Source organism: Glycine soja, chromosome 8 (assembly GCF_004193775.1).
Source record: "Glycine soja cultivar W05 chromosome 8, ASM419377v2, whole genome shotgun sequence".
Lineage (NCBI taxonomy): Eukaryota > Viridiplantae > Streptophyta > Magnoliopsida > Fabales > Fabaceae > Glycine > Glycine soja.
Window position 1 is genome coordinate 977,896 of NC_041009.1, and position 25,366 is coordinate 1,003,261.

Here is a 25,366-nt window from a genome sequence, read left to right on the forward strand (position 1 = left end):
GTATTTTGTGATTATTTTTTAGCATTTTGTTAAAAAATAAAAAGTTATTTATTATGCTAGTTAGGCTAAAACATAAATACTAGCATTTTGTTAATTAGGTAGTTAAAAAATAAAAATTAATTTATAACAATTAAAAATCATCATTAAATATTAAGTTATTATGCTAGTTACGCTAGAGACTAAAAAATAAATTTTCAACATTTCAGAATAAAAATCTTAAATTTTGGAAACTAAAAATAGTAAATTTTAAATTCAAGAACTAAAATAAAATAGTAATTAAATCAAGAAAAAATGAAAACAAAAGTAGACTGTGAATGCTCATGATGATGTATGTGGAACGCAAAAATCAAATCAGCCGTTGGTTTAAGGAAAAAAATCGATGGTTTTTTTAGATAAAAAAATTATAAGCAATTTTGTAAATTATCCAAACACTACTTCTTTTATAAGTTCTTATAGGAAAGCACTTAAATAAGTATTATCCAAATACATAATTAACTAATCTAATAAAAGCTTTTTCATAATATAGCTTCTAGATAAGTTTTTCTCCTAGAAGCTCTCCTAGTGAAGTTAGACCCTAAAATTATAATAGAAATGATTGTAAATATTATATAAAATAAAAATTATTATATCATAGAAAGAAAGAAAAAAAAAATGTAAATTTGAATGTTGAGTAACTGTAAACAAGTTGTAAGAATGAGAGATGGCAGTGAAGGGCAGCAACAGAAAGCGTAGCGTGGTACACTTAAAATGTAAGGCGCCAAAATTTGCGTGGTATTTAAATGAAAGGCGTTGGTTTTTCCCAGTCCACCCATTTTTGTCGTGTGATAAACCCCTCTCTCTTATCGAAGAAGCTGAGCGCAAAGCAGCAGAAAATGGGTTTTGTGATGCAATGCTCAAGCTATGGCACTTGTATTTCTATTTGTATCTCTCATCGTTTCCCCCAAACCTCTCTATCTTTTCACGGTGAGTCACTTTGCTCCTTCAATCAACTAACCGAACATTACACTTAATTCGTATTTCTTTCCAGTTCCAGCTCACCACTGGAACCGATTCAAGAGTGCACGAAGGAATCAGAGGATGATGGTTCTTTGTAGCGTGGACGACCGAAGCTACAACCTAGATTCCCCGAGGAAAATGTCTCTGTCATTCATTGTTGTTCTACTTCTAATTTTTCATCTTCCGAATTCCCCCCTTTCCATGACTGTTTTAATTTCATGTAGAAAAATTGTGGAACACGTTTGTCTCCTCAAAGCAAAGCATGATTTATCTGAAGAGGAAGAGAACGACATGCTTGGTTATTTGTACACAACGCAGTACCAAATGGGCGGTGTTGTTGCAATTTCATTAGGTGGACCCGCATACTTCATATCATATACATTCCCTTAATTACGTAACTTTAGCTTCCATTGCTTTAACTGCATCTCCATTTATGTAATTGTAATCTAGTGTTAGGTTTTTGTTGCCAATGAATGACCTTTTTTATACTGTAGGGCGCATTTCTTCTCCAAATCCTGAGCGCTACACGCATGCTCTCTTTATGCGGTTTCAGAAGAAGGAAAATCTTGAAAAGTTTTACGAGAATCCCTTTTACATGAAGGTTCTCAAGGACTATGTAATGACTTACTGCCATGTATGCACCAACATGTAAACACCGATTCTCTGTTTCTTTATTTTTCGGTTATTGCCACAGGAATCTGTGTGTGTAAACAGTTTAACTTGGCCCTCATTTGATTTCTGTTTCAGGGATTGACTAATGTGGATTATGAATCGGAAGTGGCAGATGAAATGCTTTCTATATTTCGCAAAGGAGAGGTTGGACTAAGTTACTTTCCTCTTCTGGATCTATAAATTAAAGGGTTGTTCATCAAACATTGATGACTGTAACCTAGGGCTACAAATTCTATGCTCTTTCAAATTGTGAATGGAAGTAGATATAAATGTATCTATGTTCTGGATATTTGTACTTATGTATTTTACATTCATGGGCCCCTTTTTTTTTTATATCTGTGGTATGTCCTGTTTCTGATTTTACCAATATATATATATATATATATATATATCAGGAGTTTAACCATGGAGTGGAGTTTGTGCTTCTGATATCATTTAATGAGGATGCACTGGGTAACCAAGCAGAGCATGCATTAGCCTCTCTGGCATCGATGATGTTGGAATCTCCTTCCTTGATAGTCCAATTTACACATGGTATGCTTACAGTTCCACCATCACTTATACAATTGTTCCCTTGTTACTTAACTTAGTTTGTTGGCTCATCAAAAGTTCAAAATTTTCACAAAAGAATAGTATAAAAATGAGTGTGAGCTTTGGCACAATGGAAAGGTTGCTGCCTATAACTAGGAGTCTAGGAGGTCACAAGTTCAAATCTTGAAAACAGCATCTGTGCTTGACCCCACTAGGTGGGAGTCTCATGCACTGGGTTGCCCTTTATAATAGTATGAAGAATATCCTTTTCACTGAATTTTGATTTTGTAACTGCCTAACTGGGTTATTACTATATTGCCAGGTTTGAATTTGAGTCCAAGCTCTAAGGAATATACTCATGGAGTTGTGATTCGATTTCGATCCGGTGATCTCAGTCTCATGATCTGTAGCATCTGATTTTCTTTCACCAAGGTCTTGTTGACTGATACTGGTTCATGATGGCATTTCTTTTGCAGTTGAGGCATTTGAGATATTTATAAACAGCAAAGAGTACAAAAATGTAAGAAACCTTTTATTGTTTCTTACACATTTAGATTTCTGCACTTGGGCTGTTATATGCCATCCAGATATTGGTCTAAAGTAGTGTGAATTGTACTTTAGCAACCGATTCTAATTTCATCTTCATGCCTCGTTTTAAATGGAAAATGTTTCTGAATGCATCCCTTTAGTAAACAATATTATTCTAAATTTTGTTTGGGTTCATGCTGTCATTTTCTCTCGGTAAATTACAATTCTAATTTGTTGTTTGACACAGTCATTTTTAGGTATGTTTGAGAGGGTAAACCTTTAATTTCTAATAAATATTCTCTAATTTAATATTTAAAAAAAAAGACATAAAATGATAGATTAGTATAAATGTAATGTCCTAATCTTTTGTTTATTTTAATAAACATTATATACTTAATTTAAAATGATTTTTTTTCCTCTCCTTTTCCTTCCAAAACCCCACTCCCAAACATACCCATTTGAGATTTTCCTTTTTGATCATATCAACTTATTAAGATGAACTTTTAATGAGCAAAATTTAAATATAATTTAATAGATATTATCTTTACAAAACTAAAATATTAACACTGTAACCATAACTTGAGAACATGCCCAGCAAGATTCTAAGTTATCTTTAAATTTGAAAAACAGGTATGGCATTCTAAGTTCCAGCCTATTGTCCACAAATCTTTTTCTCTTCATTTCTCTGTTGATCCAGTGGGAACTGAAATTATGTAGCAAGGATGGTTTATGGTAAGTTTTTACTATTTACTTACTAGGCATATGTGGAAGTGAGATACATATTTCTCATATTTTATGCGAAATGTTTGCAGGTTTTCAAGAAGAGATGCGGCTTGGTTTCCACTTTTTAGAAAAAAGAACGGAGGTTATTTCCTGCTTTTTTATTTTCACTTACATGTTCTTTTGCCATGAATTATTAATATAAGTGTCCACTTGTTTTGGTGACATTCTGAAACTTGATTGTCTCGGGGTTTTTTTTGGTATATTGTAATTGTATACATGTAAAGTTGTATATGTTTGCCTGCACCTGCTATCTGTAATTCTGTATATTGATTTGGTTAAATATTGCTATGTTTATGTCAAAATTGGGCCTACAAGGTTCTATTCTTTTTCCTTAAAAATTGTTGCATAATTGTAATTCTGATTTTATGGACATATGCTAAACTAATAGTTATCAGATCAACCACTACAAGTCCAACTAAGTCCAACTACGTGGTGCAATCCATGTAGCCAGTCACACCTAGTGAGTTAAGGCTTTCATTGTTGACAAATATTGAGTCAGTATTCATATATGTCTACTGTTTACCTTCATTGCTAGCATTTCCCACCATAGAGTATCATCTATCTTGTAGCTGTTTAAAAACACTGTTTGACCATCTGAATTGAGTATCAACACACACAAAAATACTGACTTCAATATTTTTAGTAAACTGTATAAGAGCATAAATTCTGCTCCATGTTTCCTGTCACTAATGGCATAATTAAGCCAACTTTCATCAGTAATGTGCAAACATACTTTAGTTTGACTTGTTTTGAGGACCCTTAGTTCTTTTACAAGCACTATCTTTTATTTGTTGACTAAATAATTAAATATACTATTATTGCTTTTTTACATATAGGCCACTCACCCATGTTTTAACCTTGTCAAAGTCTTGCAAGCTTATTACCTAGATTGTTTTTAATATCATTTAAAAGGCAATTGAATGAAAGAAAAATAGTCACATTTAGTCACCATTTTTTTTACAGCCACCTTATTATGTTCATGTTCCTTTCTTCCCTTGTTCATATTTTAATCAGAAGTTCCTGTTTTGCATACTTTTCCCTAGAAATTATTCAGATACCCAACCAGAGAATTACACAGGTCAGAGACTCTTAAAAATAATTTATGTTTGGCAATGGTCAAGATCAAACTTCATTTTTTGGGTAAAGTCTACATATTTCATTATTTTTCCATTGAATCAAATTACAATTCTATCTTATGAAGACTAGACTATGATTCTCCCAAACTGTATTACTCTACATCTTTAATGGAAAACTAAAATATTTTACACTAAAAGCCTGCAAAAACTTGTATAACACGATAGGCAGCAGATTGCTAGATAGTTGATCAGTTATGAAGCGGGTTTGGACCCCCTGGAACATCTCGTAGAGAAACTCCATAAATTGGGTGGACCTCCTCTGTGCTGGGTACCTGTTGTGTCTTGGTATAGAAATGCCATGAGATTGAGGACTGCTGAGAAGAGCTGCTATTTTCTTTTTGCTTAATTTCTTTACTCATCCATCTGCCGGCCTTGCAGCAACTTGAGAGCTGGCCAATCATCAGCGTAATGATTAAGATCAGAAGTGAGAGCCTTGAATATTGAACTGTCATCACTGCAGTCTTGTGAGTTGGGAGTGACTTAAAATTCCAAAACACAGTAGTAAAGAGAAGGGTCTGATTATAGTTTACTCCCTTATGCAGGACGGTTTATTGTCCCTTTATATGAGGTCAGGGAAGCTGTAGAGAAGATAGAGCCAAAACCAAATTAATTTTAATGAAATGGCCAAACTGCCCATTGATATAAATGGATTTGCTGTGGACCATTGTCCAAACTAGTTGACAAAACAGAATATGGATTATGCAATTGTGCTTGTTTTGGCACAGTTGTTAGCGTTCACATATTTTGATTCAGGTCATCTTGTTGGAATTATTTCACTCTGATGATTCAGATAGCTTTGAGAATAGCTGGGAGTTTACAATTTAGGTACTGCTGCAGTAAACTTGAGCTTCTGATGAATGAAAAACTGAGCTATTAAATTATGTTGTCCAAGAAAGCAAGAGTCCTCTTTGGTCCTTTTACTCTGGTGGAGTGCCAACTAAAAATACTGCTTAAAAAAAGGATGAGGCCGTTGACTTTTCTATCAATTGGGTCTCATATGCCGCTCGTTAGAGTTTTGATAATTGAATTGTGTGATAATAATTGTGAAGACTTGAGCGTGCTTTCATATACACTGTGTCCCCGGATTAGAATGACAGCTAGTGCTGGTGCCTATTTTCCGATTCAAATTTTGTCTTTCCTCATGTGCCCTGGCCTCTAATCTGTTATTAGTGATAATCAGATGCGATGCTGAAGTATTTCCCAATTTCGATAGGTTTCCTTAGTTACCTCGTTCAGTCAACGCCAAAATCATCGTATAGTATTGATGCCAAAGCAGCTGTATGGTTGCTCTTGCTCTTCAAAGTCACTTCATAGCCTTAATTATAAACAACTGTTGAAGAATGGGGTCCCTGACAAGGAATCAAAAGAGAATGAAATAATTCATTATCTCATTTTTTTTATTTATTATCCTCACTGCCTGTAGGCATTCTTGCTAGCACCATTTACTTGTAGAGTTAGTGACCACCTTTGTGTTGATGAAAGAGATAAATGGGTTGTGTCATAGAGTGATGATATAAATATATATCAACCTTAAGGTTTCGTGTAATTATATAATTTTATTAAAATATTCTTATTTTTATTCTTAATTTTAATAAATGTATTATTAAACATTTCAAGATAACAATATTTGTTAGAAGATAAAATTGGAAAAAAATGTTTCAATATTGCTTTGAAACCTGAAAACATCAATTAATATATAAAAAAAATTGAATGCTAAAACATCAATGAATTTGGAATAGGAGTATTTCTTTGTGTCTCTTTTAATAACATCATATCACTTATTATATCTGACATGTTTTAGATTCTCTCTCTAGGCGTCATTTAGTGTTGTTTTGCACCGAAGGTTGTGGTTGTAACAACATGAATGAGGGCCCGGTTTGGCGCCTGTTCTAATTGACTGGACTTATAGGTGCTGGAATTTCAATTTGCATTGAATAAATTAATAAATAAAACTAAGGTCATTCTCAACCATCTTTTCTTTGATGGGTGTGTAAACCTGCACCGACTACTTAGAAGTTACTGGTTAGAATCAAGCCTACCAGTGATTACGCGTTACCCACATGTATAAAATATGTTCAAATAAAGGTCATGGTGGTATATCTTGTATGTTTAATCTAACATCCTTTTTTTCCAGAGCATCTTTTTATCTCTTGTCGAGCGCTAAAGGTAGTGACTCTTTTTCTGGGGCTGAACCCAAAACTTTGTGCTTTACGAGACTCGAGCCCCTTCCACGTGAACACGTATTACCATGTTTAAGTATGTATTTATCAATTGATTGCAGTTTTGAACTCAAAACTATGTAATATTTCAGTCTTATGTTTTTTTCAAACTATATTTAGTGTTCTAGTTTAATAATGCTCGTTAATGGAACAGACCAATTGCATAATAAAAACTGAAAGGGACAGAAGAAGATATTCGTCTAATTGGTTCAAATTTCAACAGAGCCGAGTTGAACTCACTTTCTTGGTTATTTGATAAGCAAGTAGATACTTACGTTAAATTCGTGTTAAATAGTCAGCTTGATTATCTTGCTTAATTTACGTGATTTGAACAACTTAAATACTCAAAAGGCCATCTTATGTTTCTTCAATCACCATGATCACATCTTAGGCTTTTTAATTCTTGCAGGTTGAGTTTGATTGTGATTAATATTATGCTGTTACATGTCTCTTGTTGCATCCTAATGGGATACCAATCTGACTCCTGATTAACAAGGTGGACCCAACATTGGTTTAATATGCAACAGTTATATAGTTCAAGGTGTTTTCGTGTGGAACAATATAAATATAAAAATTTAAAATTTAAGTGGCACAACATTTTTGAATATAAATATAATGTTAAAATAATAAATTAAAAATACTTAAAAATAAAAATTTAATTTAAGTGGCACAACATTTTTTTTATTTATAAAAATATGTTTAGATTTTTTAATTTTGTAAAATCTTAAAATTTGATATAATTAATATAAGTTTGTTTTACTAGTGACTTGAAAATATTTAATCATACATAGTGTTAATCGAACAAATTTGAATATTGACTAAGGAAATTAAAAAAATTATTTTCTTTTAATTAAATAATTATCTTATTAAAGCAAAATAATTTTTGCACTTTAATAATAATTAGCTTAAAAATCATATTGAAAGTAATTTCTGGTGCATTTGACAAATTTTTACACCGATGTACATGCCTATTAAACTCTTAATATTATCAATATTTTCAGTTTTACGTGCAGGAGAACTCTTATCATCCTCTCACCAGCCACTTGCTATTCATACCTCTGTCAGTTTATCATAGTAAACAAAGTAGAACAGGCCAGATGTGTCTTATGAATGACCTATCGAGACATGACTAAAATAGTTACTATTCCCATGTCTCGATAATGTTTTAAGCAAAAGGTTCCTCCAAATTAAAATCAGTGAGACGCATTTAAAGCCTCATGTCAAAAGGTTCCTCCAGAAGACTTTTTTTTTTTTTTTAAGAGAAGACATGCTATTTCATTTCAAGTAAACATAAATTCATGCTTCCTATTTTCTAAATTAAGTCAATAATCAACGGATGGCGATTTTGATATGGTTCCTGGGTGTTACACATCACTTACTACGATTAAATACAGGATTTCAGCACTAACAATTGAACAATCACGAAACAAGGAATTCAACGATATATAGTCCTAAATCAAAATTGAGTATGCTGCCCCCCATGGATGCAAGTATCTCCTCACGTTACCTATCTGTGCCAACAGCTGAACTATTTACGAATTCTAATGCCAGGAATGTCTTTCAAACCCATTTTTATTGCAGTTTTTCGGAAGAGAGCCGGAGGCCTCTGTAAACCAATTGATTCAGAAAATCGGTTTGCCAGCTCAGCCATAGTGGTCTTTTCCCTCCCAATTTCCCTGATGGAGTTATAATAGCCCAGCCAAGCATGATAAGCTGCTTCTTTGATGTCATTATCAATCTTTGCCATTGAATTCTCAATCTGCAAGGGTCATAGACAACAATTGTAAGTAACTATGTATATTCTAGATAGCGCCTAGTGGCCACAGCAAACCCATGCACAAAATTAATGTGGTAAAATGAATTTTGAGGATCAAAATATCTATGTACACGGCATAAATCAAGATTTTGTGGACGTTGGAACAACAGCAAGAACTGTACCTTAAGCTTTGTATGTGGATTTATATCTGGTAAGGGGAAATTTTGTAGAGGTAGATCCTTGATTTCATCTAAAAAATACTCTTCCCATGGAGCAATCAACAGTACACCTTCCCCTTCTTTGTCTTCCCGACCTGTTCTTCCAAGACGGTGTATGTATTGTTCACGGTCAGAAGGAATTCCCACCTGGATTCCAATCAGATACAGTTAATAACAAGTGAAGTCTACTCTATATCCACCTGGATTCCACACAAATGTTCGGGACATGGGGCAAAAAGTAGTTCCTGATGGAAATATTGGCTAGATATCCACCTTTTAGTAATAAGGAACTTTGTTTCAGTAATAATTAATTTACCATCACAAACCAAAAGGAGAAACAGAAAAAAGAAAATAAAATTTCCAACACATCCCAAGTACAGAAAAACATAAGTGGAAGCACATTAAAAGATGTAAGCATACCTGTATGACTAAGGTAACATCAGGATAATTCATTCCCCGCGATGAAACATCAGATGAGACAAGAATCAATTGTTTGGATTCCCTGAACTCATCTGATATACGAGTTCGATAGAGCTGAGGTTTTCGAGAATGTATCTCCCTAACATTCATTTTCATTTCCCGAAGAAGGTTATACATGAGTGATGTCACCATCCCAGTAACACAGAATACAATAACCTGCATGCAAATCTACTGGTCAAAACCATAAAATATGTAACAAAGCAATTTGAAATCTGAAACAGCATTTGACCTTATAATCAGGTGTTTGCAAGATATGCTCCTTCAGAATTTGGTGCACCAACTGAAAATGTGACTCATGAGGAGCAATAAGATAAGATTGCTTCACCTGTGATAACAAACCAGAATAACCATTAATACATATCACTGGAAATTTTTTATACAATCATTAAAACACAAGCAGCTTAAAAAAAAAATACACACACACACACAAGAAAAAATGTATAGCCAAAGGCTCTAGAAGTCAACCAAATATGTATTTTACTTTTGCAATTTTTAGAGTACGGCAATGACAATAGTTGCTGTAACTTGCCTTAACAGGAGTTTCTACACAACCCATTCCAACTGTATCAACATATTTGTGTTCCCTTTTCAAAACAAGCTGAGATACACGACGGACCTGCATATTTTTTAAGAATCAGTAACACTGTTGATGGTAACACTGTTGATGGAATAAAGAACCTGAGATTCAAAATTAATTATAAAATAAAAATAAAAACCTAACCTAACCTCCTTTGGCATGGTTGCAGAAAACAGCAAAGATTGCCGCTGACGGGGCAAACAATCAACAATTTTTTCTACATCCTTTCTGAATCCTAGGTCCAGTAAATGGTCAGCTTCATCAAGTACAAGCATCCGCAAGCCCATTAATCGCAGAGATATTCCAGACTTATTCTCAATGTGATCCAGCAACCTACCAGGTGTAGCAACAAGTATCTGCGAAAATTGATCCAGGAAATACAAAAAAACATTATGTTTCTACTTTGAGTAATGATTTTATTACACAAAATCAGCAACATTTCTTTTTTTCCCCTCTTCCCCCCACCCCTTGCCCACCAAAAAAAGCCTTGCACTTGGCCTGAAGCCGCATAGTGGGAAACATAAATAATGTTATATATAACACAAAACCTGGCATGGATCTGATTCAAGGCGTTTTTGGTCAACTTTAAATCGTATGCCTCCAACAAGAGTCTGCACCCCGATGGTCTCATGATATTTCAGCAAAACCTTTGCTACAGCTGCAATTTGACTAGCAAGTTCTCTGGTAGGGCAGAGAATTAGAACATATATTGGAGGCACCCGTTGAGATGTATTGCTACTCATAGCTTTCAGAACTGTTTCAATTGCAGGAAGCTGTTTGCACTCAACATCATTGATAAGAAAAAAAAATTCAAAACACAATGCAATGTGTTAAACATAAAAGAAATAGGGTGTACCAAAAAAGCTACACTTTTTCCAGTGCCAGTTTTAGCTTTGACTAAAGCATCCATCCCTGCAGTGCAATATAATCATCAAAATCAAATCCAATAGTCTTCTTAGACAAATAGCAGAAACATACTAACAAGCAAAAGACTGAAACTGGATCCAAACAAAATGCAGCAACATTTACAATACAAATCTTTTGCAAGATTAACAAGAGATAATCACAACAACAACAAATGACAAATATAAATTGGATTGGCAAACGGAGTTGCAAAAATCCAATCTGAAAGAAAAATGACAACATACCCTCAAGGCAAATAGGTAGGCTAGCCTCTTGTATGCGGGTCATTTGAACATAACCAGCTGAAGAAAGTGCCTTGACCGTCAGTGGCGATATACCGCACTCGTCAAACCTACAAAAACAAAACATCTAAATCACCCATTGCTACACCGATGTTCCACAAAATAGCCAATCATGCATATCCATCCCAGGTTTTAAAAATTGGTCCACGACCACAATTTCTGCTCCAACATCAAGGTTTCTGGGGTCTCGGCAACCATAATCGAGGCTGCATCAACCACATTAGTCTGTAATTTCCCACAACATCAAGGATCACAACGAAATTGCAAGGGCAATTTAAAACCTTGCATTCATCTATCTATCTATTATACCCTTTTCGATATTCATCACCATCCCTCCCACATCCTATAAGTGAATGCTAATCAATCAAGAAATACTCAAAGAAAAACCATTTTCTATTCGAAACATATAAAAAAATCCATTATAGCAAGCAAAGAAAAACCTTGTGTTGCTTAGAATGCTTTCATTGCTTTGTTGTTGCTCTTGACTCTGTTGTTCCTCAATCTGGCTCAACTTCCTCTTATTAAGCTGATACCTAATAAACTCAACCTCTGGAGATGTCTTGGGCACAACCCTCCTCTCTCTCTTGACATCATATTCCCCCAAAGAAGCACTACTACCCCTCTTCTTCACACTCAATTCAACTTCACTCTCACTCTCACTAGAAGAAGAATCATCACTACCCTTTCGCCAAAACCTATACTTGTGGGCCCCAACACGACTGTTCCCAACCTCGGGAACAGAACGGTAACCCCTGGTGTGTTTGGGGCCAAAATTGAGGTTCGGTGTTGGGTTCGGAGTTAGGGGACCGTCGTGGTTGTTCCAGAGGTCTTCGGCGCCTTCTTTGACGAAGCGATCGGCGAGGGCTTTGACGTGGTCGTTAGGGGAGAGGGGGCGGTGGGTGGCGGCGGCGGCGGATTGGTGGTCGGGGGAGAGGGTGGAGCGGATGTGGGAGCGAATGCGAGCTTGGTAGAGCTGCTTCTCTTGTTCGATGAGTCTGTTCTGTTTGTCTCTGGCGAGCTTCTCGTGCATGCGCTTCCACTTCCACTTGTTCACGCCGCCGGGAAAGGTGCGAGGACCGCCACCCATGTTTCGGAGCGAAACCCAGTTCCAGTTGCACGCTGCCCTACCAGCTTCCCCGACCATCCAACCCCACATTGCTGGAGACTCCAAAACCACAACAAAGGGTTTTAGTTTTTCAGCAACCAAACCAAACTCTTCTTATTTCTTTTGCACTTATAAGAACGTCATTTTTTTTTAGGTTAGAAATCACTTATATTTTCAAATCACTGAATCAAACAGTAATTCCACTCATAATTTACACTTCCGTGATTAAACATAAATGTCAATTATAGAGAGAGAAATTTATTTATTTATTACCCTAAATCAAATTAACAAATTTATACTGTTTTCTTACCATAAAAGAAACTCTTGGAATAATTAAATGGCTTCTCATATGTATATATAGTAATCATGTTATGAGTGCAAATTAACATTTATATAATAGTTAAAATATATATTTTGTAATAAGCTGAAATTTTCATAATAATTAAAATAATATAATAAATAAATATGCGTGTTTGATTCAGCATTTTTTATCCTGCGATGTTTTTATGTGTGTTTTGTTTTTTCCATTTGTTCTAAACAAAATATAGTATTTTTTTTATTCATAAACAAAACAAAATATAGTATGATAGTCAGTAAAATTGTTCAAGTCATGTTTTGTTTAAGAAATCTTAATCCATTCTTACTCGGTGAAAACTTACGGGTGATATACATGAAACTGATTTATAATTTCCTTAACACTAACTTTATGCTGCAGTAACATACGTTAAACTGATAAAAGGTGATTTATTTTCAAATATTATCTTAGCGAACAAACAAGAAGTTAATCTGTGGCGTGTAGAGGTTGCTGATTTTGGATTTTCTATTCACATTAGATCAAATAATAAAACAAATCAAGTCATGGTGTTCACAACGATTACACAATCCATCACCAAGGGGTCCTAAAAATAACACGAATTTGAGGACACTGATATCCTCTTTAACAATTCAATAAGCATTTGATATGATGATGGGTGCATAGATAGAGGAGGTTCCCTTCAAGCTTTAGAATGGCTCCTGGCAGCATTTCGTCTCGCACAGCATCCCACAAAGTATATAATACTCTGGCAATGCACAAAACAAAGGTAGATAGAATTAAGGCACCAATGACCTTAAGAATTTCTTTTATCATATTTATGGTTTAAAATCTCAATTATTCATTGAAAAACATAAATTGAAACAAGGGTCTCTGATTGTTGTAATCTTAGAAAAAGGGCAAGAATGTTTGTTTGTCTTACCAAGACAACAAATAAAACAACATTAAATATTGCAACAACTCTCCACTCGGTTTTCATGTATTGTGCCACACCAGCCCTGGAACCATGATTGAAGACAAAACAAACAATGGCAGTGAGACAATTTACTCACCTAGAAAAACAGAAATGGAGCATGGGCATGCATGCTTACTTGCAAGAGTCACAATCATAGCATTTGATGGCTCGAGAATTCTTGTACCGCTTGCAGTCATTGTTTGGGCTAACTGGATGAAAGGTCAAGTCATAGTAGGATGCATTTACAGCAGGATATCCACATCTAAGTTACATAAAACCCCAACTTAAACAATATCAGACATGTGCACTGATTTCTTATCTGAAAACATAAAACATACTCAACTGAAATGCATTTGGGTAGCTGTTATAAACGAGAAACCAGAGAATAGAACCTACTGGGAAGGAGGTCGGCAGCAGCCAGCTTCAATTGGTGATAATTTAGCTGATTTATATTGTTTAAGAGTCTGAATAAGAAGATTGGAAAGGGATAAATCACAGTTTTTTTTTGTGTGTATAACAGATAATTTAGCTGATTGTGTAATCGTTGTTGTACCTTATATTTTTTGGATAGGTTATTGCAGTCTTCAGATTTGACAAGACAAACCTTCAACCTTTCCCAGTTACGAGAATTGTTTAACTAAAACAAAAAGAAAAACTTCAAGCTTTTGGACGTTGAAGAGTTACTGTGCACCAACAGTTCTCCATGTTGACAAAAGTGTTACCTCTTTGAGAAACAAAGAACTAAAATCTTGAAGTTGGTATTCCTTATACCTAAGCAGACAAAAAGGCTGTCATTCATTAGATCACACCATGTTGTCAAGAACTAGAATAAGAAAAAAGAATTAAACAGACATTCATCCTCTTATAGCCAAGCAGTCATACGCAATGTGAGGCACTTTATATATCATGGAATTGTCACCATTTCAAATATCAAGGACCATAGTAATGTCTACATAAATGAAATACTAGACTAATTACCTCAGGCCAGTAACACTATGACCCGATCCATTGTTAGTCACGATGAACCTGAAATAATGGCAGAAGATTACATAAGATTGAAATGAGTATCCAAAAACAAAGAAGTTGATTATTGATTGGATGATAAAAATAATAGCAATGAATCTGATAAACTATAAATTCACCTCTTTTTAACATGATAACATAGATATTAAAAAAAAAAGTAAAGAGAGATTGTATGTTTAATTAGTTCAGCTGTTTTGACAATTGACATTACCGTTCCTCCACAATTCATAACAAGTTCTGGGCTCATTTTTCCTTTGCATCAGAGGTAAATGACTGGAGGAACTCAATTTGGAGTTTTAATAGCATGTGGTTCTATTTAATTGACAACCAAATAAAAGGAGGCAGTGAAGCATATTAAAGATGAATACTTAGTTTTGAAACGTAACTCATGCTACTGAGAGGAACAGAACAAGGATACCCATCTTAAAATATCAAATCATCCGGAAACATAGCTGCTAGAGCATCAGTTTTTTAACTTGCCGTGTTCTGAGTGCATGTTCTGATGTATTTTAGTTATAAAAATTCATTCAACATACCTTATTTAAAACAAAATATCATAAGCAGAAAAGGTATTGTCTGAGCTTTACATGTTTTTACCAATTTCTTATTCCAAATTAGTAATTTCAAATGATACTACTAGTAAATAGCAACTACTTGCTGCAGAAAGATAATATGAGGACTCATTTTATACCATGGAACACGAAGGTAGCAATTTCAATAAACAGAGCAGCCACATAAACTCCTAATTGGCTTAATGAACAGACCAACAAAGCAAAGAAAACAGAACTACGAATATGCTAAGGTTTGTTAATGCAAATGCTGAGGTCAGACTCTATCAGACTTCTTTTCATAACCAGTATATAAGACTCTAAACAAAAACATGGCAGAGACAGTTTGCATTTACAAAGAAAACAAATGATAATGTGAAAGGATTTGCATTGTCAACCAATCTGCATACTTACACCAATACTGTGAAGACCAGGATTCCCACCAAGACAAAGAACAACGTGATCAGATACTGCAAGTACAGTGTCAAGGATGATACCCAGAATCCAAATTTTCTTTCTTTCTTTATCTGATTTAGCCATCTTAAAAATAATGCATCAAATAAGGAATAAGGATACAATCCATAATAGTATGGAGTTGTTTTTCAGGGCACCCAAAAAGCCAACTACAGATCTGCACAACACAGAAATGTGATAGAAGACAACACACTAGCAGAAAATATTTAAAAGGAAAGAAAAAAATGCATCAAAATCATAAACAATGCAAGGCTGACATTAAGAAAATAACTGCTCCGAGGCCTATTACAGGCACAGTGAGAGACTTTCGGCAGCCATCATGATGAGTGCTCATCCACACTCCAAATATTATCACAACAATGGCCAAAAGCTGCACAAGGAGAACATGAAAACAGCATCAACAATCACAGCATTAAAAAAAATATTTTCATATAAAATCTTTTGAAAACTGTTTTCTACAGCATTTCCATGCTACTCAACAATCAGATTCTCATATAAAATCTATTAACTTTTGAAAATTGTTTAAAAAACAAGTATTTTAAAAAAAATATCAGAAACGGTCTCCCTCAATTCCACACTCTACTGTGTACCGTGCATCACCCTCCATCAGTTGTCTGAGCAACCTCATTTAGTTACATTTTGAAAACGAAATAGAGTTTTTGAAAATAGAAATCAAACACACCCTCAAGTCCCAGTTCTTATCTTCTGTTTTCACCTTTAGCACACAAAATAAACAGCTAGGGAAAGAAAGTGGTAACTGATAACAGCAAGTAAAGTTGGATACTAAAAATCGTATCTTTGGAATACGTTCAAGTGAAAACTGAAGTGGGGTATGCAAGAACAACAGCAAAAAGCACGTGAACACAAGACAGTAGATAAAAGTGAAAGCAAGAGGAAAATGGAACAAACAAACCCAAAAATTGAAATGAAAAAAAAAGAGAGTAGAAACTAAGGAAACAGCATTACCATGGTGAGAAAGTTGATCCATCTAGTAACAAAGGTGCTAGTTCCCATCCCCATTTTGTTCCGCGGAGGGGAAAACTTGAAGTGTCTGAATGAATATTCTTCTGGGTTTAACTTTAAAACATTTACTTTATTCAAAAGAATTCCGTTTTGTTTCTACCAGTTCTGGAAACAAAATAAAATAAAATAAAAGAGAAGCGAATGGGATATAAGGGTTAAGGTTTCAGTTTCAGTTTGACATGATGATGATGATGATGATGATGAAGCATAATGGAGAAGCGAGTGCATTATGTTTGATGAAGATGCGCCGCACGGTGTACGCTAAGAAATCCAACATCTTACGACACGATACCCAATGCTACGCACACTCGAGCGTAACAGTATCTCAAACCAAAGAAAGCTGTCTCTTTTTTTTTTTTGGAAAAAAAAATATTAAAAATGAAAAGAAATGAAAGCTGTCTTTAATTATGGAGGGTTCAAACTTGTGGTCACATATTCCCAGTACAACGTAAACACAGGCTGTTGGAAATATTTGTTGCTTAACCTAGAGAACATCAACAAACTGCATATCTGATTCATTCTTTTTATGGGATAATCCAATTTTTTTAACTAGTAACAAAAGTAGTAACAATTCTCTAAAAAAAAAAAAAGTAGTAACAAAAGCATTGTTCTGACGAGGATAATTTTGTAAGTTGGACAATAGTGAAAAAAAAAACATTTTTTAATCTCAAGGGTGAACTAAGTGAAATAAGAGATCAAACTTATGAACCCGTTAAAATAGCTTATAAGCCACTAAAGTACCTTACCAAATACACTCATCCCATCATGAATCATCTTACGGATTTGAATTTTTACTTGTTTTCTTGAAATGAAGTAATTATAAGATTTTTATAGATTCCCTTTTTTTCTTTTTTTTAATAGCTGGATGGAGACTTTCTCTTTCTTAAACTTAGGTGACATTTGATTTCCTAAATTATTATAAAAAAAATCATATATGTCTTTTAAATTTGAGTTTAATTACTCATTTGATCTTTATGATTTTACGATTTGTATATTTTTAGTCTTTAAAATTTGAAAGTAGTTTTTTTAATTTCTATAATTCATATTTTAATTCTCTTTTAGTCCTTATAATTTATGTTTTAATTATTTGTTAGTAATTTAAAAGTGATTTTTTTAATTCTTACCCTATAATTTAAAAGTGATCTTTTTAATTCCTATACTTTATATTTTAATTCTCTTTTAATTCTTACCATCAAAATATACATAATACTATCAAATACAATTAATTATAAAAATCATATATCTTTTAGTCTTTATGTTGTAAAAAAGTCATATATCTTTTTAAATTTAAGTTTAATCTTTTAAATTTGAATTTAATTAGTCATTTGGTCTCTATAGTTTCACGATTTGTATCTTTTAGTCTCAATAGTTTGAAAGTGATTTTTTAGTCCTCATCGTTTACATTTTATTTCTATTATAATCTAATTTGAAAGTGATTTTTTAAATTCTTTTAATTCTATTTTAGTCCCTATACTTTATAAATTATAAAAACTAAAAAAATACTTTCAAACTATAAGAACTAAAAAAAATTAAAATACAAACTATAAAGATTAAAAAACCCACTTTTAAATATAAGGACTAAAAAAAATTAAAATATAAACTATAACGATTAAAAAAATCACTTTCAAACTATAAGAATTAAAAAGACATGTATCATGAAACTATATAGGCCAAATAATTTAACCTATAAATGATGTAACATGGGTCGCATCTTTAATATATATATATATATTAAAACTTATAATAAAAATATTAATAATATAATTATCCATTTTGCTGCTCATTGCTATCCATTCACAGGAAATTACCCATAAGAGAGGTCCATTGCAATCAAAACTACAATACTCAGCATCCATCATTTAAATAAATAGAGTCAACTTATTTAACACTGACTATTTTGTTTAACAACTCGCTAGGAAATTCATCAACTTTTTTAAATAAATCTGTCTAATAAGCTTATATTAACCAACCACAATGATCAACAATTTCTCAGCGGTCGCAGTGGACAAGGCAAAGTGGCAAACAAGAAATGGCATCACTTGATCCAAGAGCAAGGATTCGAGTTTTTTCTACTTGTCCTTTATATGTTGACTAAGAACATGTTCTTTATATGCAACCCCTCCTCTCACCCCCAACACGTCTCCCCAGAAGTTAGAAATATGCCTTTATTACTAATTTTTTACAAAGAAAGAAAAATTTGATCCTCCCACCAATCCTCATGTATAAATTAGCTTGAAAAACTCCTTATATTGCAGCCTGCACTCCCCGAAAGAATGTACAATCACCAAAAAAGCAATCAACAATAGGCTTACTGTCATGTCACCAACCACAATTATTCTACTCTGTTTGCACATGTCATAACAGCTGACTTCATCCTTTCTTTATCTAAAGAGGTTTGAACAATCACCTGCCCAAAATGATTTATTATTAGGGTTAGATTATACTGTGAATGGGTATGACCATATGTGATTTCCACAAGTGATCCACCTACATTTAGAATATGAATAAAAGAAAGAAAAAGAAAAAAAAAAAAGACCACCAAAAGCATATACAAAATAATACAAATATGCAAATCCGTTGTTTGGTGGGGTGAGACCATAGTTAGGTTGCATTTGAACATTGGACAAAACCATAAGTTGTATTTGAACAAGATTTTGGTTCTTAAAAAAGTTAAATCATGGTTTGAATGGAAGTGAAAAAGAAAGGTTACGTTGGTTTGCAAACTAGAATACAATAGTGTATTCTATGGAACAATCAAAAGCAACTGTTTGCAAGCTTTTGTAGACGCTGAGGAAAATGACATGTCCCAAAGCAATTTTATCAAGTATACATACATAACTTTAAGAAAAATCATCTTGAGTGACTGAAGAAAAAAAAATACTAGTGGAAGGGAAGACATTTTTGAATGATACAACATTACCTGTTTAGCTAGAAATTAAAACAGAATCTATAACATTACCTCTTGTATTTTGTTTCCAGATCGAGCAAGTAACTTATACTGATCCTCAAAGATGGATGCCATATAAACCTGGAACAAATTTGGTTTCCATACTGATAAATCAAGAACGCGAGTTTGCTAATAATTATTAAATTGTGTCGGGAAATAAATGATAAGCAAAAACAAAGCTGGTAAGATCCATATTAGCATTGATAAAAAAATAAAAAGAGGTTTAGGAGAACTAAGTTTTTCTGTGTATACAGGAATGACTAGTAAACTGGCAGCGGCTGCTCAAAACAAGAACAAGCAATCACATAATCAAAGGAAAATGAAAAAGGAAACCAAGTGGGGTTTGTTTTTGGCAGAACAATCTTCTAGCTGAATAGTAGTCCGCATTATTATATTTTCAACTAAAGAAGTTACAAGGCAACCATAAGAAAATTCTATGTCAGTTGATTAATTTGAACCTTGATTAGCCTTTCACAAACAACATGCAAAATCCATAATGCAAATTGTAACTTATGATGAGTTCTGACAGAACAAACACTGAGCTAATACTTCATTCAAGCAAACAATAAAGAACATTATGCAGAGGTTGAATATGTGTCACTGTGTTCATACCTGAAAAGTTGGAGCTAATCCAGGGCTTCTGAAAAAACGGCCTTTTGAAACAGACTGGACTCCCTCAATCTTTTGCAATTCTTCGACAAGGGAATCCACTTCTGGCCACTGTCCAAAAATGAGCATAATTTGATGATTAGTCATGTCAAACCAATAATACAACTGGACAATAAAATAAACACAAATACTTAATGCTTCACTGTATGGGTAAAATCGGCTTCTAAACTATTGAGCAATAAAGTCTAACAGCAATGCAATTATTCAATCAATATAATGGGTATATTTTTTATAATTTTTGTAGGTACTTAGAGTGACTTCTACTTTATCATATAAAGATTACCTCTACATCTGTTTGAGCTGCTTTCAGTCTTCCATCTAAGGGGTCATGATCCCCAACTATAGCCTCTAAGGAATTCATTAATGGATCAGGCTGTCATAAGAAGATAATGAGTTGTTAAATCACAAAGTGCATAAACACCGCTTAATCTAAGTGGACTTGGTCAAAATAATCACTATTCTCCCCTATTGAAAGGAAAAACTTGGAAAAGTAAATAACAGCATAAACAAGTTACCATGACCTCCTTCAATGATAAAAATATGCGCTCAAGAGCAAAGTTTATTTGGTGAACTTTTGCCTCCAGAACCTGGAACAAAAGTAAGCTTAAAAATAAATACAAAGTCGTAATATATAAAGACTTCAAATATCATGATGGGTACTTGATCAATTCCATCTATTAGATATAAAACCACTCATCTAGTTCTATCCCCCAGGACACAAGCTTTTTTCTTTAGGCCACCCAAATATTGATGTTATTGTGGCCAAATTTCTTCAACAAGAGCCTAAATCAAATGTTGCCAAAGCAAATAATGTCCAAGGAAGTATAGCTCATCTAATAAAATTGGTGACATTGATGGGCTATCCATCTATTAGATAATTGTTTATTTAGCCCATCAATGTCACCGATTTCATTAGATGAGCTACTTCCTTGGACATTATTTGGTTTGTCAATATTTGATTTAGGCTCTTGTTAAAGAAATTTGGCCGCAACAACATCAATACTTGGGAGGCCAAAAGGAAAAAGCTTGTGTTCAGGGGAGAACACTGCAATAGCAATTTCTACTCCGCATAAAATTGATAATTCATTTGCTTTTTTGAATAAACCCCTTTTATGCTTGGAAAAATGTAACTTGCTTTGCGTTGGTTCATGACATGGTATCAAAGCCTCTACAATCGCGTGGTCAATAGTCCAATCCTTGTTGCCTTTATTTTTCTAAATTAAAGATACATTTCAGTACAAGGTAGGGCAGACATGTGCAATGTGAACATGCTTCAAGCTTAAAGGGCTCTTGCATGAGGTGGAATATTAGATACTGAAACTGACCAGAACACAAGAAAGGGAGATATAGATGTGTGGTGCACTAGGCAAAATCACTGATATCAGAAGAGAATATGCCAGTGAAATTACTCAATATAAGAGAAATACAGGAAAGATTAAGTACTAGAAATGAATAAAGAAAATGATGACCAAGACTTTGGCTGTTCTCCCTCCCAATTCTACTGTGCACTCTTTTCCTACCTCCATCCTACCCTTCCCACTACTGGTATATTTTATCACATAACAAACTCATCATTGCCCAAGCCACTCGCTCCCTCTTCTCCTTGCCATTATCAGCCACGTGTAAACTAATATCATTCCCATTGCCCACCCATTCCATGCTCATGGGAGGTGCATATCCCTTGCTTTCTCTTTTATTTCTTCTTTTGTACCACCTACTAATTAATGGTTTGCAGACAGATGCAAATCATCCGTGTACGTTCACCCAACAACTTATGCTTTTGGACAGTTTATTCATGACATCATCTACATTGAAAGCATTGAAAATAGACGGTGAAGTAACAAACATGGAAGACAAACAAATAATAGAAAGAAAAAAAAGTAAAAAAGTTTGTTGTGGCTCACATCATTATTAATTATTTAGTGGTTGAAAACTATTTTCCAATTTATTAATTTGTCACACTGTCAAGAAGGAAGATACCTGACCAATCTGAAAATATGATGCTGGGTTCAAAGTGGCATCCCACGATAATTCAGACTGATGAATTAATGCAGAGACTTCTTCAACCTTCATTAATAAGTAACAACATCAATATTGAGAATTTTTTACCACCACTCTGAACTCTGATTCCATGAAAGGGCAAAGGGCATCCAGGTGCTTAGCTCAATACAAAGTCACAAGCATAGATATGTTTGTAAAACTGAACTCCATAATACTGACATAGTGATATTAAATGCCGTATATACCTCAACAAAAATCCCAAAGTAAGCAATTTTCTGGACACGACATTTTACTATATCCCCAACTTGAAGTTTAGCCTGTGGCAAGAAACAGAAAACAAATCTGAAGACCACTTTGTTGTATTCAATCAACAGCACAAGCTCCATGCTAATTCAAGAAATGTTATTGTTACTAAAGTATTTACCATGAGATTTCTCTTCTTCTCAACTAATTCTTCCTTCTCTTTCGGTCTTAGAGAGAATATGAGCTTTCTCATTTTTCTGTCTGCTACTAACACATTTGTTTTAATTTTCTGCAAAACACAAGGTATATATGTTTAATGTTAAGATCAATAATATTCAAGTTCCATCTTTTATGGTAAAACTAAAGGAATATATTTTGGCAGTGCATTTATGTTTTGAATACCAAACCTGCCCAACAAATGAAGATAAGAACTTAAGTTTCTCTTGGTCATAAATCCTTAGAAGATCTTCCAATTTCATATCTGGTGAAATTCTATCTTCAACTTTACCATCAATCTCCAGAGATGGAGGAGAATCAGGAGACAGATTCTTAATTTCAGCATCAAAACTTGTAATAGTGCCTGAGTTTTGCTTGTATATTGATGGATCTAAGCCCTTCTGTTTTAACCATGACTCAAAAGCTAAGAATTTCCACTTGGAAGCCAGATTACGGTATGGCAGAAATCCTACCAAGGAACCAAAAGAAACCTGTAAAATGGTTTAATTTAGTTCAGAAACAATAAAAAAAATATTGATGACTAAGAAACTATTTTTTTATTTACAAATGAAAGTCCTTCATACCACTTTCTAATTACTTACAATGAACCCTTTGGTATTGCAGCTTACTAGTTCCACATCTTCTCTATCTCCAGTCTTAATCAAATCTTGTGCCCTGGTCCAATCAGCATCTTCGCTTTCCTACAAAATTAAAAGGCACCAAGGTTAATATAAAGTTGGGAAAATAGATAAATAACTCTTATAACCCACATATAATCTGACCTGGAAATCTGACATATCAACAACTTTCCCTAAATCATCCTTGTTTGTGCGAGCTCCAATATTAAGGGAAGCACCCTCTTCTCCAACCAATTTTGAGGCTTGTTTCACATATTGATCTAGTCTATAAAAAAATACATTCAAGCAATGAACTAAAACTGGAATTGCAACCATAAACTAAACCATAAAACTATTTTCATATACCTTTTTGGCTTTGCCTGTAGCGCAGCTTCCACGGACAACTCCACTCTAGAATCATCTGACAACTGACCTAAATCAGTCGACTCCTCATGGAACTCCAGCTGTCTCTCCTCATGTTGCTCCAATCCCTAATTAATCAAGCACAAAATTAGTTATAAGAACCAGCCTTACGTTACTAAATTCTACATTGCAACTAGCACAAAGATTGGCACCTACATCATTTGGGATCATGACATTCACTTCTAACATTTCTCGTTCACCACTCTCCTCTTTTTCACCACTTGGTTTGTGTGGCCGTTCCAACAAGGTAAAGCCACCAATTTCATCACTTAACTCTCCGTTCCACATCTTCAACTCACCGTCATAGTTCCCTTGGTCGTCCACACTAGAAGAAGGCTCTTGGATTGCCGCTTCAGGCTTCCTCAACAGGGTCATGTCACTAAACCGGGCCTTGACTTGCTCATCCTGCATTTTCAGCGACAGATTTGGCCTCATTCTCAACCTCGACGTCAACGTGTCCCCATCGCTGTCATCTTTAAGCGCGGCCGGCTTCCTGAGAATAACATGGGGAACACTACTCTTCCTAACACCCACCTCCTTATTATCCGCTCGAACGGGTTTCTTAATCTCCAATGCAGGTTTGTTATTATCGGATTTAAATTTCATCCCCTTAGCAGGAACAGGACGAACCAAACCCAGGTCATCAAATTTCCTTGATGAGCTCCCTCCCTTAGAGCCTTCAAATGGAACTTCCTCCACTTCCACAATTTTACCCTTGTTCTTATAAAAGGCTTTCTCAATATCAAGATAAGAAGCATCAGGATTGACCTTTCTTCCCATTATCTAAAAGCATAACAATGGCGTATGGAATCAATTACAAGATTAAAATATAAACATATAAAACAAAGCTATTACTATATGAAAAATTGTTATACCTTGGCAAGGGTGAGCTTGGGGTCCTCTCCGAGTAACCGACCGAATTTGAGTTCCATGAGGTCGTGGCTGTCGAGTTTAGGTGGTTCTTTTTCTCCTTCATTTCGTGATCGTGAGGCGAAGACCTTCACTCTCTGATTCAGAGAAATGGCTCTTCTTCTTGTTGTTTTTTCTGGTGAAAACCAGGGTTTACTACTGGTGAGAGGAAGAGACCCCATTTTTTCCTCTGAATTTCAGTTTACAGCTATTGTTAATTATGTTATTATTATTTTCATCAAATTTGAGATGTCTTCCCAGAGTCACGGACAGTGGTGGAGAGTGAGAGAGTGAAACCTTGGGTTTGGATAAATGGAGACAACGGAACAAAGGGTTATCCCCACAACTTGTGACGAGCCTTCTTCCCTCTCTTTTAAATTAATCTGGTTGATGAATAATTAAATACTCCGATATCTAAAAAATAAATAAAATCAATGCTAATTAAGTATGAAATTTTATTCCATATTTAATGTACAATTAATATTTTATTACGTGCATCGTATAGGAAAAATATTTATTTTTTATGATTAAAATTTATGATAAATAAATACTTTAATATATAAATTATATTTTATATTTATAATGAATTATTTGAATTGTGAGGTAGGTTATGTTGGATAAAATATTTTGGTTATTTTTTAATTTTTTTATTAGCTTGAAAATTATTTGACTATTTAATATAGAGTTTTTTTCAGTATTTTTTAAAATATTACTTAAATTAATATTTTTCAAGAATAACTTTTAATTTTTATATTTTTTATTTTTATCCTCAGTATATTTATTTAATTTTCTAATTACT

At 34.1% G+C, this 25,366-nt stretch overlaps 4 protein-coding genes across 9 annotated transcripts; 1 reads left to right on the plus strand and 3 right to left on the minus strand.

Moving 5' to 3' along the window:
* Positions 1–802: 802 nt before the first annotated feature.
* Positions 803–6,046, plus strand: LOC114422957. Of its 2 annotated transcripts, none has more exons than XM_028389526.1 (10): positions 803–963; positions 1,028–1,136; positions 1,221–1,348; positions 1,491–1,630; positions 1,744–1,812; positions 2,064–2,202; positions 2,522–2,584; positions 2,676–2,719; positions 3,358–3,459; positions 3,540–6,046. In XM_028389526.1, exons 1-9 carry the CDS (start codon positions 873–875, stop codon positions 3,442–3,444), a joined length of 870 nt encoding a protein of 289 aa, XP_028245327.1. In that variant the 5' UTR covers positions 803–872; the 3' UTR covers positions 3,445–3,459; positions 3,540–6,046. The 2 variants fall into 2 exon arrangements, with proteins under 2 accessions (XP_028245327.1, XP_028245328.1); XM_028389527.1 differs by having other exon boundaries at positions 846–963; positions 1,034–1,136.
* Positions 6,047–8,107: 2,061 nt separating this feature from the next.
* Positions 8,108–12,331, minus strand: LOC114420996 (probable DEAD-box ATP-dependent RNA helicase 48). The gene is made up of 10 exons (XM_028386735.1): positions 11,542–12,331; positions 11,045–11,151; positions 10,753–10,808; positions 10,445–10,669; positions 10,046–10,252; positions 9,849–9,935; positions 9,549–9,644; positions 9,260–9,475; positions 8,804–8,986; positions 8,108–8,624 (listed from the first exon to the last, which is right to left on the minus strand). The coding sequence occupies exons 1-10, from the start codon at positions 12,255–12,257 to the stop codon at positions 8,394–8,396; spliced, it is 2,124 nt and encodes a 707-aa protein (XP_028242536.1). The 5' UTR covers positions 12,258–12,331; the 3' UTR covers positions 8,108–8,393.
* A 605-nt stretch (positions 12,332–12,936) lies between these two features.
* On the minus strand, positions 12,937–17,036 carry LOC114423008 (tetraspanin-10-like). 4 transcript variants are annotated; one of them, XM_028389595.1, is made up of 11 exons: positions 16,486–17,036; positions 15,777–15,889; positions 15,622–15,676; positions 15,460–15,515; positions 14,453–14,500; positions 14,197–14,245; positions 14,028–14,111; positions 13,871–13,938; positions 13,611–13,736; positions 13,442–13,517; positions 13,003–13,267 (listed from the first exon to the last, which is right to left on the minus strand). In XM_028389595.1, the coding sequence occupies exons 1-11, from the start codon at positions 16,537–16,539 to the stop codon at positions 13,202–13,204; spliced, it is 795 nt and encodes a 264-aa protein (XP_028245396.1). In that variant the 5' UTR covers positions 16,540–17,036; the 3' UTR covers positions 13,003–13,201. The 4 variants fall into 4 exon arrangements, with proteins under 4 accessions (XP_028245397.1, XP_028245396.1, XP_028245398.1 ...); XM_028389596.1 differs by lacking the exon at positions 13,442–13,517 and having other exon boundaries at positions 12,937–13,267; positions 13,572–13,736; XM_028389597.1 differs by lacking the exons at positions 13,003–13,267; positions 13,442–13,517 and having other exon boundaries at positions 13,656–13,757.
* Positions 17,037–18,366: 1,330 nt separating this feature from the next.
* On the minus strand, positions 18,367–24,915 carry LOC114420997. Of its 2 annotated transcripts, XM_028386736.1 has the most exons (14): positions 24,534–24,914; positions 23,815–24,441; positions 23,602–23,726; positions 23,401–23,521; positions 23,221–23,319; positions 22,810–23,109; positions 22,584–22,691; positions 22,405–22,476; positions 22,139–22,225; positions 20,674–20,745; positions 20,442–20,531; positions 20,102–20,209; positions 19,502–19,570; positions 18,367–18,949 (listed from the first exon to the last, which is right to left on the minus strand). In XM_028386736.1, exons 1-14 carry the CDS (start codon positions 24,747–24,749, stop codon positions 18,875–18,877), a joined length of 2,169 nt encoding a protein of 722 aa, XP_028242537.1. In that variant the 5' UTR covers positions 24,750–24,914; the 3' UTR covers positions 18,367–18,874. The 2 variants fall into 2 exon arrangements, with proteins under 2 accessions (XP_028242537.1, XP_028242538.1); XM_028386737.1 differs by lacking the exons at positions 18,367–18,949; positions 19,502–19,570; positions 20,102–20,209; positions 20,442–20,531; positions 20,674–20,745 and adding an exon at positions 21,055–21,963 and having other exon boundaries at positions 24,534–24,915.
* Positions 24,916–25,366: the final 451 nt, after the last annotated feature.